Source organism: Rhineura floridana, chromosome 7, assembly GCF_030035675.1.
Source record: "Rhineura floridana isolate rRhiFlo1 chromosome 7, rRhiFlo1.hap2, whole genome shotgun sequence".
Classification (NCBI taxonomy): domain Eukaryota; kingdom Metazoa; phylum Chordata; class Lepidosauria; order Squamata; family Rhineuridae; genus Rhineura; species Rhineura floridana.
In genome coordinates this window covers 34,002,141-34,018,388 of record NC_084486.1, presented here as the reverse complement: position 1 = coordinate 34,018,388, position 16,248 = coordinate 34,002,141, and the positions used below count along the sequence as shown (strand labels likewise).

Here is a 16,248-nt window from a genome sequence, read left to right as displayed (position 1 = left end):
GCACAGAACAGGGGAAGTCAAGGGGCCTCAACTTCAACTTATGGCAGGGGAGCTCGTCAGCGAAGACAATACTGACGCTTTTCCTGTGGGGGGCAGATTGCTAATGTTTGCAAGTCACTGGTTATGTCTGACACGGGTCGCTTGGGTCAGAGATCTATTCCTCCATGGTTACGAACTGGAATTTTGGCTGACTCCTCCAGACAGGTTCATTCCATCCACTCTACCCAGAGTTCGAGACAGGTGCCGGATCATGCGGGAAGCCATAACCCATCTTCTCGACATAGCTGCAATAGAACCTGTACCAGCGGAGGAGAGAGCACAAGGGGTTTACTCCCTCCTATTTGCAGTTCCCAAGCGAGATCAGTCATGGAGGGCGGTACTAGATCTCAAATTTGTCAACTGTTCCGTGAAATACCGACGGTTCAAGATGGAGTCCCTGGCGTCAATTGTAGAGGCACTACACGAAGGGGATTTTCTGGCTTCCATAGATCTCAAAGAAGCTTACGTTCATGTGCCCATCTGTCCAACCCACAGACATTTCCTGCGATTTGCCTTCGGCCCCCATCACTTCCAATATCGAGCAATGCCTTTCGGTCTCTCGTCTGCCCTGCGAGTATTCACCAAAGTGCTGCTAACCCTGGTGGCTTATTGTGATGTTCCTGTATTAATGTATATATGGTAAGTGCTGTTTGTATAGAAGATATGTGGTAAGTGGAATGAAAGAGGAGGGGGGGTAAATGAGCAGTAGAATGCTGGATGATTGGCTGAGTGTTTGGATGGCTGAGAGTATAAATGGAAGGATGACAGTTGAATCTGGGTGGACATGAGTGGGTTGTTTTGGTGGAGTTTGGAGGTGGGTGTGAGTTGGTGTATGTCAGGAGAGTGTGGAGAAAGAGGGAGGTGGAGTTTGGATTAGTAATAAGTCAAATATCACAGTCATAGATGAAGCCATAAGCTTGTAGATCATTATCAAAGTTATCTTGTTATTAATTTTATTTAATAAATACTATTTTGGTTTACCGAAGGCCTGATCCTTGGCTGGGGTTTCACAGACCAGAAGGGAGGGTAAGGTAATGACCAAGGCTGAAGGGAAACAGTAACAAATGGTGGCAGCGGTGAAGAGGAGAAGATAACATTAGTATCCAGAGCAACCCCAAGTTATGAGTTATCAGCATTGATACAAGGGGGTTGGGAACAGCATAGGCACGCAGTCACGAATGTAACCGGATAGAGAGACTCAGGCAAGGTCTCTGGGAACATTGGTTGTAGAACGTGACTGGTGGTGCTGCCTAGCAGGCGGATCTGGTGAGGTCTGTGCTAGAGCGGAGAGAGAAACCATAAAAAAAGGACAGTCCGGACTGGTGGAGTCCCTGGTGGTGCCCAGTGAAAGACAGTAGCCACGAGCAGGTAGGAACCTGACAGGGAGAGCCAGGGAAGGGCACCACAGCTACCCAATAAGCAAATCTTAGAGGCTTCTGTGGATGGCCCCCATAGTGGCAGTGGACTTCTTTGTATCTGACTGTACTGTTCTTGTTGGAGAAAGTCAATAAAGTTCTTGTTCAGCTTCCAGACAGGGAGAGCCAGGGAAGGGCGTCACACTTATCTCCGCCTCCAGGGAGTCCACATTTATCCTTACTTGGACGATCTATTAATTTGAGTGAGTTCCAGAGATTTGGCCCTCTTTCATGTCCACTCTGCTCTTACGGCTCTACGCACCCATGGTTGGCTGGTCAACTATGACAAAAGTCAACTACTACCAACTCAGAGATTACAACATTTGGGTGTAATTCTAGACACCACGCAGGCCATGGTCTTTTTGTCACCAGATCGAATTACGGCCATCACACAGATGGCTCTACACCTCGCATGTCATTCGAGGGTGGACTTAATGCTTCTGGCAAGGGCTCTGGGAATGTTTGTCTCGACCATTCACATCGTGCCATAGGCTCGGCATCACACTCGACCCTTACAGTGGGCCTTACTCCCTTTCCAACAGGACATTGCCACGTCCAACCACCGTACGGTCCACCTGCACCCATCTCTGCGGACCTCTTTCAATTGGTGGGCTACGTCCAAAAATCTCAGACTGGGAACCCCGTTCCGAGAACCAGACAGGAACATACTCACCACAGATGCCAGTCTATCCGGATGGGGGGCCCATTGCAATTCCCAGTATGTTCAGGTAGTGTGGTCCAACATGGAAGCAAGTCACAATATCAACTGGCTGGAACTAAGAGCGGTCCATCTGGCTCTTCGGCATTTTCAACCCTTGTTCCTTCTGGACCACGTATTGATTCGCACGGACAATACTTGTGTGAAATCACATCTGAACAGACAAGGGGGCACCAGGTCACGGTGCCTCCAGGCGGAAGCGTCTCAACTCTTCCAATGGGCTGAAATACATCTACTTTCACTGAGAGCAGAACATCTCCGAGGTGTTTTAAACGTTGTGGCCGACTGGCTCAGCAGACAACAAGTGATCCCGGGAGAATGGAAGCTACACCCCATGGTGTTCAGCCTTCTCCAACAACGGTTCGGCATCCTCTCGGTGGATCTGTTTGCATCCAGTCACAATTACCAGCTCCCTCTCTACTTCTCCAGGTATCTGGACAACGATGTGGAATTGACGGATGCACTGTTGACTCAGTGGCCAGCAGGCCTCCTATATGCTTTTCCCCTGATACCACTATTGGGCAGGACCATCAGGAAGCTGCGACGCGAAAGGGCCCATCTGATCCTGAGAGCACCGTACTGGCGTTGTTGGCCGTGGTTCTCCGACCTGCTCTCCCTTTCAGTGACGGAGTCTTGGAGGTTGCCTCTCAGACCAGATCTTCTATCTCAGGGCCCGATTTGGCATCCGGATCCCGAATGGCTCAATCTGACAGCGTGGCATTTGAACGCGGACATTTGATTCATTCGGGACTGTCTAAGGAAGTTGTGGACACAATTCTTGCGTCTCGAAAGCAGTCGACCTCTCGGGTCTACCAGAGCACCTGGTCTACCTTCGCTAGTTGGTGTGACTCAAAACGTTCTACCATCTCAGGCCAAGGTTCAACATCTACTGCAATTTTTACAGAGAGGCCTGAAGATGGGACTGAAACCTAACACTTTACGCCGCCACAATTTCATCTATTCTCTCCGTCACGTCTCCTACTATTCCTATGGGTTCATACCCACTGGTCAAACATTTTTTGAAGGGGGCCGTCCTGCTGTCGCCAGCAGTTTGTCATCGCTTTCCTTCGTGGAGTTTATCGAAGGTCCTGCAAGCCCTGCAGCGCCCTCCTTTTGAGCCCCTTCGATCTGTGCCTTTACGTCTTTTGGCCTTCAAAGTCTTGTTTCTCATGGCGATCACCTCGGCGAGAAGAATCTCAGAGTTGGGGGCACTGTCCTTGGCCCGCCATCTCTGTATTTTCCATAAAGACTCAGTGGTACTACGTCTAGATCCTTCCTTCCGTCCCAAGGTCATTTCGGCATTCCACTGTAACGAAGACATTGTTTTGCCTTCATTCTGTCCGGATCCTGTTCATCCGCTCGAGAAGGCCTGGCACTCGCTAGATGTCCGGAGGGCCCTCAAGTCATACCTGTCTCGCACCCAGGACATACGGTCAATGGATTCCTTATTTGTATCCTTTCACCTGCGTACTCTGGGGCAAAAGGTGTCTAGCTCTACATTACCTTGTTGGTTGCGTGCCTGTATTGCATTGGCATATGAGTCCCTTCAGCTGCCAGTGCCTCGTAACATAACGGCACATTCCACTAGGTCAGCTGCCACTACGGCTGCCTTCGCAACCAATGCTCCTCTAGCAGAGATTTGCAGAGCGGCTGTATGGTCTACCCCAAATTCTTTCATAAGACATTATAAGATAGACCGTTACGCTTCTGCTGATGCCTCATTCGGGAGGCGTGTTTTATAACAGGTTATTTCTGCTAAGTAGCCAAGAGGCAGTCCCTCCCTATTAGGGGCTGCTTTGGTACATCCCACATGATGTCGGACTACCTAAGGAAAATGTACCATTGGTATCACCTGAAGGGTGATTTTCTTAGGTAGTCCAACATCACGGCCCTCCCTTTTTGGAGGATTTGGGGTTTTTTGCTACCTTACCACTTATTACTCTTCAGTGTTACAATATTTAAACTTTTTTACCAAGTCAAGACCAATTTGGACCTGTTTAATATGCTTGCGATCTTTGGGTCATGTTTTGAGACACTGTTTCCTTGCTGTTAGGCCCGTTGGCCTTTTATGTCTTTTCAGATATGTCTCTCACTTCGGTCTCGTCACGAATGAACTGGAGTGGGAGGGGCTCGATGCCCCAGGTCTTGACTTCAATCCATTCTTGCCTTCGGACGCTAGATGGCGCTATATCCCACGTGATGTCGGACTACCTAAGGAAATCACCCTTCAGGTGATACCAGTGGTACATTTTTCTCTTACCCGCTTTTTTCAGTGTCCCAACTTTCACATCCATACATAGAGATGGGGAATACCATGGTCTGAATGATCCTGGCTTTAGTGTTCAGTGATACATTTTTGCATTTGAGGACCTTTTCTAGTTCTCCCATAGCTGCCCTTCCCAGTCCTAGCCTTCTTCTGATTTCTTTATTGTCTCCATTTTGGTTAATGACTGTTCCAAGGTATTGATAATCCTTGACAAATTCAATGTCCTCATTGTCAGCTTTAAAGTTACATAAATCTTCTGTTGTCATTACTTTAGTCTTCTTGACGTTCAGCTGTAGTCCTGCTTTTGTGCTTTCATCTGCATTAGTTTCAAATCATTACTGGCTTCTGCTAATAGTATGGTATCATCTTAAATTATTGATATTTCTCCCTTCAGTTTTCACACCTCCTTCATCTTGGTCCAATCCAGCTTTCCGTATGGCATGTTCTGCATATAGATTAAACAAATAGAGTGATAAAATACACCCCTGTCTCATACCCTTACCGATGGGGAACCTCTCAGTTTCTCCATATTCTGTCTTTACGGTAGCCTCTTGTCCAGAAAACAGGTTGCGCATCAGGACAATCAGATGCTGTGGCACCCGCATTTATTTTAAAGCATTCCATAGTTTTTCATGATCTAGACAGTCAAAGGCTTTGCTGCAATCTATAAAGCACAGGGTGATTTCCTTCTGAAATTACTCGGTCCGTTCCATTATCCAACGTATGTTTGTGATATGATCTCTGGTACCTCTTCCTTTTCTAAATCCAGCTTGGACATCTGGCACTTCTCACTCCGTATATGGTAAGAGCCTTTGTTGTAGAATCTTGAGCATTAATTTACTTGCATGGGATAAGGCAATAATTTGATAATTACTGCATTCCCTGGGATGTCCTTTCTTTAGAATTGGGATGTATATTGAACCCTTCCAGTCTGTGGGCCGTTGTTTTCTTTTCCATATTTGTTGACAAATTTTTGTCAACATTTAGACAGATTCAGTCTCAGTAACTTGTAGCAACTCTATTGGTATGCCATCTGTTCCTGGTGATTTTTTTTTTGCAAATATTTTAAGAGCAGCTTTCACCTCACATTCTAAAATGTCTGGTTCTTCACCATATGGTTCCTCCATGAATGAATCTGTCATCCTTGCATCTCTTTTATAGAGTTCTTCAGTGTATTGTTTCCATCTTCCTTCTATTTCATCTTGTAGGAGAGGACAGAGAAAAGGGCAACTTGTGCTTGTGTTGCTTCAGAGCTTTATAAACTTATGTTGGAAATATTACATTGCATTCAGAATTGTTCTGATAACCACATGGATAACTGCTACAGTGACGGATGCTGTCCCTCTTGCTAATGCTAAAGATGAGGTTATATTCTCATGTGTGTTAAATCACAGTGCATTGCATGACATTTAAGCAGCTGTAATTGTCACATTTTAATGTTGAATTTATTTGTAAACATATGAGTATTTTTTGTTAACAAATACCATTCACTTTCTCAGTACGTACAATAAAGCTTTTATTTTAAAACCTGTGGGATTTTAAGATCAAAGCTGGACTCTTATTTTAGATAATAAAGTGCAGAAATGTACTTTGTACCCTTTTGAGCAACTGTTCCTCTGCAATTTGTGAAGTCGTTCTTCAAACAAAAATGAAAGTGAAAACAGTAGTCTTACTGTATAGGCCAAGGCGCAATGTCCCCTAATAACACTTTACAGTATATTTTTCAGTCTGATATTGCCAGCAACTTAATGGCATTTCCCCCTAATTAACTATATGATTTTAAGTAGGAATTCACTAATTTAATGACTATATGAGTTATTTATTTTTGGTTTACAGAACTGTAGACATATTCTATTCTGTATATTACACAATGAGGATGGTACGCAGAGTCTAAACTATATACAGTATCTATGAAGATAAGCATCCTTATTTTTGTTTTGTTTTTTATGCATGTAGGTCAGGTATCTAGTGCTTCTCACAGTTGTAACTAACATTTTGTCTACATGTAAAGTATTAGAGTCATCTACAATTTGCATTCTAACTTCAAATATTTTTTAGGAAGGTGGAGTGTTCACTTTTGGAGCTGGAGGCTATGGGCAATTAGGTCATAACTCTACTGGCCATGAGATAAATCCAAGAAAAGTTTTTGAACTTATGGGGAACATTGTCACGCAGATTGCCTGTGGAAGGTAAGATTAATGTTAGAATTGAACTGCAGACTGAAATAATGTTATTGAGTGTTCAGCAAATTGAAGACTGTAAGATCTATATTTACCTCTAACTGTCATGGAATAGTTTTTCTGGAGAACATAACTTGTTGCTCAATCCACTGTAGTCTTACTGTACATGAAAGTTGACTACTTTGTGCAGTTCTCCTGCTAGACTGGGAAATTTGATATGCAAAAGAATTTTATGTGGTTTGTTTCTGAAGCTGGATGCTGACCTTAGGGCTAAAAATGGGATACTGGTTTCTGTGTATTTGGAATGTATAAAGTGGAATGCCAGGATTTAAGCCTCCTCTACAAGCAGATGATGGGTGCTTTCAAAAGTGACAGGTAGAAAGGTGGACAATAAATAAAATATTATGGCTTGAAAAGTTGTCAGACTTCTCTAAAGTGAAATAGCATTGTCCCAACTTCAGGGACTTACTGTCTCTGGGCCTTTTTAAAGCATGAATAATGTATTGTATTTGAAAAGCACTAACGAGATAAGAGTTGGGTTATGAAATCTTGTTCTAGGACAGAGGCAAAACAAAAACAACTAAGTTATACGTTGTGGCCTTAATAAATCACTGAACGTACTCTTGACCTGGTCTTTGCCACGGAGTGGATTGGGGGGGGGGCTTGTTTTGAGCCTGTTGTCATGGATGGATCATTCCTTGATAAAATTTGGGTGGAATGTGGATTCTTCACACTGCAGGTCTGGGAGATTATTGAGATGGTCCGCCCTAGAAGATTTATGGAATCTGATGGATTCCTGAATGCTCTGGGGGATTTTCCGGCTGACATAGCTGATGCTCCTGTCGAGGCTCTTGTCATACTATGGAATAGCGAGATGTGCAGAGCTAACAACATGATCACTCCAGAGTGCCCTTACCAGCACTGTGGAGCATGTAGGTTGCCTTGATATTCTAATGACCTGCATGTGATGACACAGGAGGCTGTGGTTTGACACCATGGGAGCTTTTCTGTGGGGTCCTGCAGGGTTCCATCTTATCCCCCATGCTGTTTAACATCTGTATGAAGCTGCTGAGAGCTGTCATCAGGAGTTTTGCAGTGAAGTGTTACCAGTATGCGGATGACACACAGCTCTATCTCTCTGTTCCATCTAAATCAGGAGAGATGGTTGAGATGTTAGACAGATGTTTGGAGGCAGTGATGGGCTGGATGTGGGCCACAAAACTGAAATGGAATCCTGAAAAGCCAGAGATGATATGTTTCCAGAGTTCTTATGTTTGGGAGGTGGAGAGACAGCCTGTTCTGCATGGGGTTGCTCTTCCCTGGAAGGAGCAGGTCCGCAGCTTGGGGGTACTCCTGAATCCAGCATTGACACTAGAGGTTCCGGTGGCCTTGGTGGCCAAGAGTGCCTTTTTCCAGTTCTGGCTGGTTCACTTGCTTCGGACCGTTTTGGACAGAAATGACTTGGCCACAGTACTCCATGCTCTTATAACTTCCATATTGGATTATTGCAATATGCTGTATGTGGGGCTGCCCTTGAAGTTGAGTCAGAAACTTCAAGGTTTCCAAAATGGTCCAAAATGCAGCGACTGGATTTGTGGCTGAGGTTCCCTTTAGAACTCATATAACCCCTTTTTAAAAACAGCTACATTAGTTGCCAGTTTGTTTCTGGGCCCAATTTAAGGTGCTCACATTAGTGTTTAAACCCCTAAATGATTTAGGTCTCAAATATCTGAAAGACCACCACCTTCCCTACAGACCGTCTTGAGTATTAAGATCAGCAGATGGGGCCTTTTGGTAGTTCCGCCACCCTCACAAGCTCGGGTTCTGATGCTCGGGGTGTGATGGTGTGAGGGCATTCTCTGTGGCAGCCCCAAAGTTGTGGAATTCCCTCCTCACAGAGTTTTGTCTGGCATCTTCACTGTACTGTTTTCAGTGAATGCTGAAGGTACACCTCTTTAGCCTGCCCTTTGACACTTGAAGTGTATGTTTTCAGGACTCGCCCTATTCTTGTGATTGTTACTTGTTTTAATTGTTTTTAACATTAAATGTTAAACTGTTGTAACCCACCCTGGGACCTGCTGGTGGTGGAGGATGATGATGATGATGATGATATTTGATATAGTCATTTTCAATGTTGTCTCAATGTTTATTTTCAAATGTCTGTTTTAATTAGTTTTTCATTGTTTTCCAAATGATTTTACTGTGACTGTAGTTACAATTACAGTCATTTGGCTATTGCAACAGTTTTTCATTGTTAAAAAAGACAACAAAATGAATTTGGCTAAAGGGTCTACTGCTATATCAAACAAGAATGCTTTGCATAGAGCAGACTTCTCTGTAGTATATCATTTTGCTTTATTTCTTTATATTTGGATGTTGAATTAATGGATGTCATATAATGAGCACCATAAAGTTACAAATAAAGATACATGCTTGATATACAGGCTACAAGAAAAGGCCTGAGAATGGCAGTATGATGGCTTATCCAAGTTAAAGCCTGAAGGATTTTTTCTTCATGAGGTTGAGTTGCTATTTGGTATGTGGCCTCTAAAAGGCCAAAATTTGCCTCAAGAAGCATTCCTCTGGCAGACATATTCTAATAGCAGCAGCAGACCCTCATTCTCAAAATCTTGTTTGGGGGGGGCAGTTTTGTGCCATTATAAAGAAAAGACTGCTTTAATTTAGCTAAACTAGTTCATAGTGCCCAAGGAATTATATAAATGGATTGGCACTAAGGCAGTTCTATAGCCACAGTACCCTTCTGTTCCAATGGATTACAAGTTCCATGCTTTTCAGAGGCCATATAATTCCATGTTAATATTTTGTTGTAATGGAACATTGCAACTGTCTTGAGTCTTTCTCTTAAGTTGTTTCTTTCCATGCTCTGAACCTAGGAAAAAGAGGAAAGCAATGACACAATCTTGTCATAAGTCTCCTCCTTCTACAGATTGATTAACATTGTACACCTCCAGCTGACTAGCTGGTAGAAGCACTTTTCCCTGCTACTTTGTTTTTCAGTAATGGAAACTCTTGACCCACATACATTAGTGACAAATGAACTGTACCATAAATATTCTTATTATGAATAGCTCTGTGTAGTATACTATATTTTCTTGCTAACTTAACTTTTTGTATTTCTGCTGTCTCTCTGCACTAGGCAGCACACATCTGCATTTGTTCCTGCAACTGGCAGAATTTATTCTTTTGGTCTTGGAGGCAATGGACAGTTGGGGATGGGATCAACCAGTAACAGGAAAAGCCCCTTCCCGGTGAAAGGAAACTGGCTTCCTTATAGTGGAGAGATACCACTAACTTCAGGTAACAATGTTTTCTTCAGTTGTGTATTTGTTTGGAGTGTTATGGGGATGCTCTTAAAGAATTAGGCATGTTGTGATAATAGGTAAGGAACTGGGTTCATTAGTACATAAGAATACAAGAAGAACCTGCCGGATCAGGCCAGTGGCCCCTCTAGTCTAGCACCCTGTTCACACAGTGGGCAACCAGATGCCTGTGGAAGCCCACAAACAGGACCTGAATGCAAGAGCACTTTTCCCTCCTGAAGTTTCCTGCAGCTGATATTCAGAAGCATGCTGCCTTCAACTATGGAGGCAGAGCATAACCTCCTCAGATTTTTGTGATTACCATAGCAGCAGTAAATGCTGCAACATCTTTAAGACATTTTCTCTACAAGGGGAGTCTAGCTTTTTGCTGAAGGCGTTTGGTGATCAGTGAGAGTGCAAAGCAATAATTGTGAATGTAATTCCAAAATGAAGGCTGCTGCTTGTAGTGTGAAACAGTAACAGACATGTTCTTGGCAGAGTTACCTGATGTTGTTCGTGCAAAAGTGACATTTCTCAAATTAATTTCATTCATACCTAAATACGATTTCAATGTAATACTCCATTCGTTACTCTCTTGATGTTAACATCATATTATTTTAATTATAGATGGTGAAGACTATTATTGTGTAAAGAGGATTTTCTCCGGTGGAGACCAAAGCTTTTCACATTACATTACTCCACGGGTACTTCAGCTCATTTTTAAAACTCTTAAGCTGGTTTCTGTGTTCACTCAATATGGTGCTTGGAGCTAAATTTTATAGCTAGAACATTGTGATCGTGTTGCTTTCTGTTTGCTTCACTGCTGTTTTTAAAAATTGCTTCTTTTATAATACAGCACAACTGGTGTAGCATCAGTTGCATATTACTTTACCTTAAGATAACTGCTATTATTTTTCCACATCTTAAATTGTCAATATGCTTTAGAATTTGTTAAAACATTTTCAGTTTGTTATTAACAAATTATTTAAGGACTATAAATCTTAATTTTGTTGTTAGTTGATAAAGCAAAACCAACAGTTGGCATATGGAACATTTAATGTTTTCAGTTTGAACTGCACATTTCTGTTATGCTAGAAAGTAAAACATAACACCTTTACCTGAAGTGTCCAGGACTTCCAGAAGCTAGGGCTAGTTATAAACAAATTAGTCTTCCTCTTTGAGGATTGGTGTGCATACATAATATTTATAGTTTTATGATCTGAGGCAATCCTTACTTTAGGTTGGGAAAAGCTATAAATGGGAAGTATGGATCCATACAAATAAAATGTTTTATTGAAACTATCTGCATAGTTAAATATAATTTTAGTATGCATTTTATAACTTACCTTAATTAATGTATTTTTATCTGCTCCTATTTTAGTGCATTACAGGCATACCCCGCTTTAACATACACAATGGGACCGGAGCATGTATGTAAAGTGAAAATGTACTTAAAGTGAAGCAATTATCTATGCATGTACTGCACTGCAATCGCCACTAGATGGCAGCGGCGTCATGCCATTAAGTGTCCGTTATTGCGAAGCGCGTATGTTAAAGTGGGGTATGGTGGAGTATGGAGCATGTACTTTATAGCGAGGCGACTTTAAGTGAAACGACTTTAAGCGGGGTATGCCTGTATTTTATGTTTTGTAACTCACCCAGGGATTGGCAACAATGAAGTGCAGAATAGATTTTTTTTCAGACAAATAAATAGACCACACATATCTAAATGTCCATGATGATGTTGCCAACTTGTTACATATTTCCTGGCTCCCCACAGGATTATGACCTATTGTTATACTATAGAGATGGAAAACCTGTGGTCCTTCATATGTTGTTGGACTCTTTGATTTCCATGACAATTGGCCTTTCTGGCTAGTGTTGATGGGACCTGGAGTTCAGCAACATCTGAAGGGCCACAGGTTTCCCTTCTCTGTTTTCCTATATTAATAAAAACAGTTCATTCAGCATTTCATTCCAGAATATAATATATTTTGTTGTGAAATGCCATAATTCTGCAAGAGAAATCCTTGCACCACTGGTGTGAATGTGCATCTAGGTCCAACTGAACTTAATAGATGAATCTGCAGCTGCTAGTTGCATGACAGAAAGCATGACTACACCTGGATTTGGGGTCATTATGTATTCTGAGCTCCAGTTAAGCTTGCTCCTAAAAAAAGAGGTGATTACATATTTTAAAAGAGTTTTTCAAAATATATTTTATCTAAATATTATCAAATAATATAGAAACTGACCAAGTTGTATTGATAGTGCTTATATTTAACAAGTTCATAAGCAAAAGGTGTAGATAGGTCAAGAATAAAAACTGAACAAAATTGTGTGGTATAACAATTCTGAATATAGGAATTTGTGGAAACTAGCCTTAGTTAATGGAAAAAATATTTCTAATTTGCCATTCAAAATGTAGGATTTGGAACCACCAGATGACTTCCGATACCCTAGTGCTTCAAAACAAATCTGGACTATGAATGAAGGCTTCATTCAGAGATTGCTGAACTGCTCGTCTTCAGGAGCAGGGAGGCTCCCTGTGGAGATAGCAAAGTAAGAATTGTTCCTGTTTTTACTTTTGGGCAAATCTTGTAGACAATGTAGTAGTGTGTTTAACTTTACTCTGTTGAATTATCTACAGAATGAGTTACTCTTTATCTCATGGACACTCACCTTAGTTAACATAGGAATAGGTCTACTAGGTCAGACCAAAGACCCAATTAGTCTAGCATTCTGGGTCAGTGGAGGAGTGGAGCAGACAGGAATGGGTTAACTCCTTCTGGAGGCAGAGTCAACACTAGAAAAAAAGCTTAGTTGGTGGCCAGCCGAAGGGGAAGGGAACCTTCTCCCGGTCTCCAGTTCTTGACTGTACCTTCAGCGAATAGCAGAGTCAACCGATTCCTCCTGGGTCCTCAGAAGGGATTTGGGAGCAGTTTAGATGTTTTTGTTCTGCTCTTCTCAGAAAGTTTTTCTTTATTAGCTGCTGTTACAGCACACAGACTTCTGCCTCCCTCTCCTTTCACTCCTCGCCCTCAGTGAATTAGGCAGATTTGAGGAAGAGAGGGATCGTTTTGGGATGTGGCGGAGGCCCAGATTTGTCTCATGCTTCCCCCTGCTGTCTTTTCGACGGTATTTTCTTCCGCAGTCCTAAGGAGAGGGAAACCCTTTGGGAGCATTGCCGCTGCAGAACCTGGGAGGAGCAGGGATTGCTCCCTCACTATCCTGGGCTTTTATTGAGCTAAAGATCCCCCTCAGCAATGGGCCTCCGAGATGCAGGGTTTGCTGCCTTGCTACCCTTTTTCAGGTAAAACTTTTCTTATTGGGGGGGGGTATTGCCAGCTGCAGCTCCAGTTTCTCCCCCTTTTCATCTGGAGTTTTAAGCCATGCCCAGGGGAAGAGACAGCTATCTTTCGCCTCAGCTGAGGAAGACGGGTCCCTGAGTAGGAGGCAATCTACTCCTCAGTTAAGTAATCCCCTAGCCACCCTTGCTTCAGTGGTGGGAGCCATGCAAGATTCCCGCCTAAAATAGTTTTGTTTTCTCAGCTCCCTTCCATTCATCTGGGTGGAAGGGAGGAAACTCACGTGTCTCCTTCAAATCTCACCATTTAGAAAAGCCCTCTACCTTGTCAACTATGTTGGCCTGGCTTAACAAGGCCATGATGAGGGAGGCAGGGGCTTCCTTAGCCAAGCGTTGGGCTCACATGCACAGACAAAAAGGCTCCAAGCACTCCAGGGCTGCTGCCATAATTACTTCTCCTCATTTTCCTCCTCTCCCTCCTGCTCCTCCGCCTCTACTCGGATGCCAGTCCAGATAGAAGGGGGAAGAGCAAAAGAAGGGACTCATTCCAGAAGCATAAACCCAACAAGAATAAATGTGAAAGGCATTCCATTTCCAGGCTCCAGCCTGACTGCCTTTCCCTTAGCCCAAACTCCTTGGGGGGAGGGTGCCCCCCAATCATCCACTGCATTAGACTCAGAGAAGGAAGAGGGGGAACTCTCAGGGGAGGATCCCCCGTGCATTCCCTGGTGCATCGGAGACTGTATTCTCCTGACTCGTATTCTGATTTCTAAGGCTATGGCCTGCCTTCAGCTAGAACCTCCTAAGGAAACTTGCCAAGAGGGGGAAGTAGAGGAAGGAGAACAGGCATCCTTAGATGTCTTCCCCAGATCAGGGGATCAGAAGGTGGTCATTCCCTTCCCAAAGTTCTTCAAGGACATTGTTAAGGAAGAATGGGATTATCCAGCTAAATCCAAAGCTCCTCATGCCCTGTCCAAAAAGCTCTCTGGCCTTTCTGCCACAACCATGGCAATTTCTCCCGTCCCAGCTATCTATGAGCCTGTATCTGCCCTTGGGGCCAAGACAGCTATCCCCAAGGAAGGAGCAGATACTCTATCAGACCAAAGTGACAGGCATAGTGAGTCTATCTTAAAATGCGCACACGAAGCATCCGTATTGGCCATAAGAGCTTCGGCAGCCAACTTTTCTGGCACTGGTCAGGTGGGCTAAAGCGCTACTGATAGAAGTGCCTCCAGATGCTAGGCACATCAGGGAGGGTGAATTCATAGCAGACTTTTCCTTGGACAGCCTGCAATACTCAACATGTACACTTGGATATGGAGTGGTAGTAAGATGCAACAAGCTGATTGGCTGAGCTGGGAACAAGTCCACCAGGGAGAGTGGGGCCTTCACTGGGATGGGTTCCTAGAGATCACTCAGAAGTGGGGGCTTCCATGCATGGACCTTTTTGCCTCACTGGTGAATGCACAACTGAACCAGTTCATGGCACAAGGCTAGGATCCATGCTCCAAGGACATAGACGCCCTTTCAGCCCCCTGGCCTTGGGTACTTCTCTGCACCTTCCCGCTTCTACCTCTACTGACCAGACTGCTCCGCAGAATCCGTGTTCTCCAGGCCCAGATAATAGTGGTGGCTCCAGGCTAGCCACGGAGGACATGGTTCTCCAATCTAGTGGACCTCAGCTCCAGGCCCCCATGGCACCTTCCCACCAGATCGGATCTCCTCTCGCAAGACCTCATTCTTCCCCCAGACCCAGAATGGCTCCAGCTTCATGCCTGGAAGCTGAACGGCAGTGGCTAAGCGAAGAGGGGCGGTCTGAGAAGGTTGTCTCCACCATTCTGGCATCTTGCAAGCCATCCACTCAGAGAATTTATGATCTCACCTGGAAGGCATTCAACAGGTTGTGTAGACGCAAGCAGTTACCTGTCGCAGAATGTCACGTCCACACCATTCTCAACTTCCTGCAGGACGATCTTGACCAGGAGCTGGCCCCCAACACGCTCAAGAGATAAGCGGCGGCAGCAGTGTGTTCTCAATGGTGAGAGGCCATTCAGTTTCTTCTCACCCTAGAATCAAGCATTTTCTTTCATGGATGCCAGTGAGGTCTCCATGTGGGTTACAGTCCCCAATCAGCTCGGGTTACAGTCCCCAATCAGCTCGAGACAGGAACCTGTCATAATTTTTTCCTGGCTCCTCGCCTTCTTACTGAGGTGATGCCAGTTCTGTTCCTGTCTCAGCTCGGGCAACAACCTTTGGCTGTTTTCTCTAACTCCTATGACTATCAGCCTTCGGCTCCTCTTTTTCCTTCGTTCTTTCTATACTTGATTTCATACACTCTGTATTAATTAGTTTAAAAAAAGGGGGGGGAATTACTATCTCTATTCTTCCTTTCTTATCCCTATTTTCTCTCCCGTCTGAGATATGGAAACAGCACCATCTTCTCAGACCGCCAGGACAAAAACCCTTAGAGGAACAGGGCAGCACACAGTGGCTACTGTGGTCGGTTCCCCGCAAGGCCATAAGGGGTCAGGGCAGCACTCAGCTCCTGCTGCAGTCAGTTCCCAGCCGCCGTCTGTCCCACCATCCGAGAAAAAGAAGGGACACAAAAAATCAGGGCCGCACCCAGCTCCTGCTGCGGTCAGTTCCCTGCAGACATTGGATATGGCGGAGCATAGGCAAGAAGCCTCGCGTCAGAGCGTGAATTTCGCTACTACATCGCGGCATAGCTCTCATCGCCCTTCCGATTCGAACACTCGAGGCGGAGGCCTGCTGCGAGAGGTGAGGTTTTCGGCAGTGCCTACTGCCTCCTCCAGCTCCCCAATAAGGTTTCCCGCTGAAAATGCGGCGGCAGCCATTTTGAGTGGCACACAAGAGGCATGCTCGATAGAGCCCGCAGTCCAGCGCCATCTACTGGAGCAGCTGGAGGACAGCAGGTCGGAGGACGACGAAGTGATGGAAGCCCATGCACAGTATGCCCCCCCCACTTCTCCACCCCAGCTCTCT

General features: G+C 44.4%; 1 protein-coding gene across 6 annotated transcripts in view; it reads left to right on the top strand.

The window, feature by feature from the left end:
* The window catches only part of HERC4 (HECT and RLD domain containing E3 ubiquitin protein ligase 4), a 91,939-nt gene that overhangs the window by 26,321 nt on the left and 49,370 nt on the right, over nucleotides 1-16,248 (top strand). For all 6 annotated transcript variants that reach the window (XR_009763939.1, XM_061635159.1, XM_061635158.1 and 3 more), the window contains exons 8-11: nucleotides 6,497-6,627; nucleotides 9,776-9,936; nucleotides 10,566-10,642; nucleotides 12,367-12,500. Coding sequence is in view for 5 of the 6 variants with exons in the window: in XM_061635159.1 (XP_061491143.1) it covers nucleotides 6,497-6,627; nucleotides 9,776-9,936; nucleotides 10,566-10,642; nucleotides 12,367-12,500 (503 nt within the window). In the remaining variant the exon portion in view is untranslated. The remainder of the gene's footprint in view (nucleotides 1-6,496; nucleotides 6,628-9,775; nucleotides 9,937-10,565; nucleotides 10,643-12,366; nucleotides 12,501-16,248) is intronic.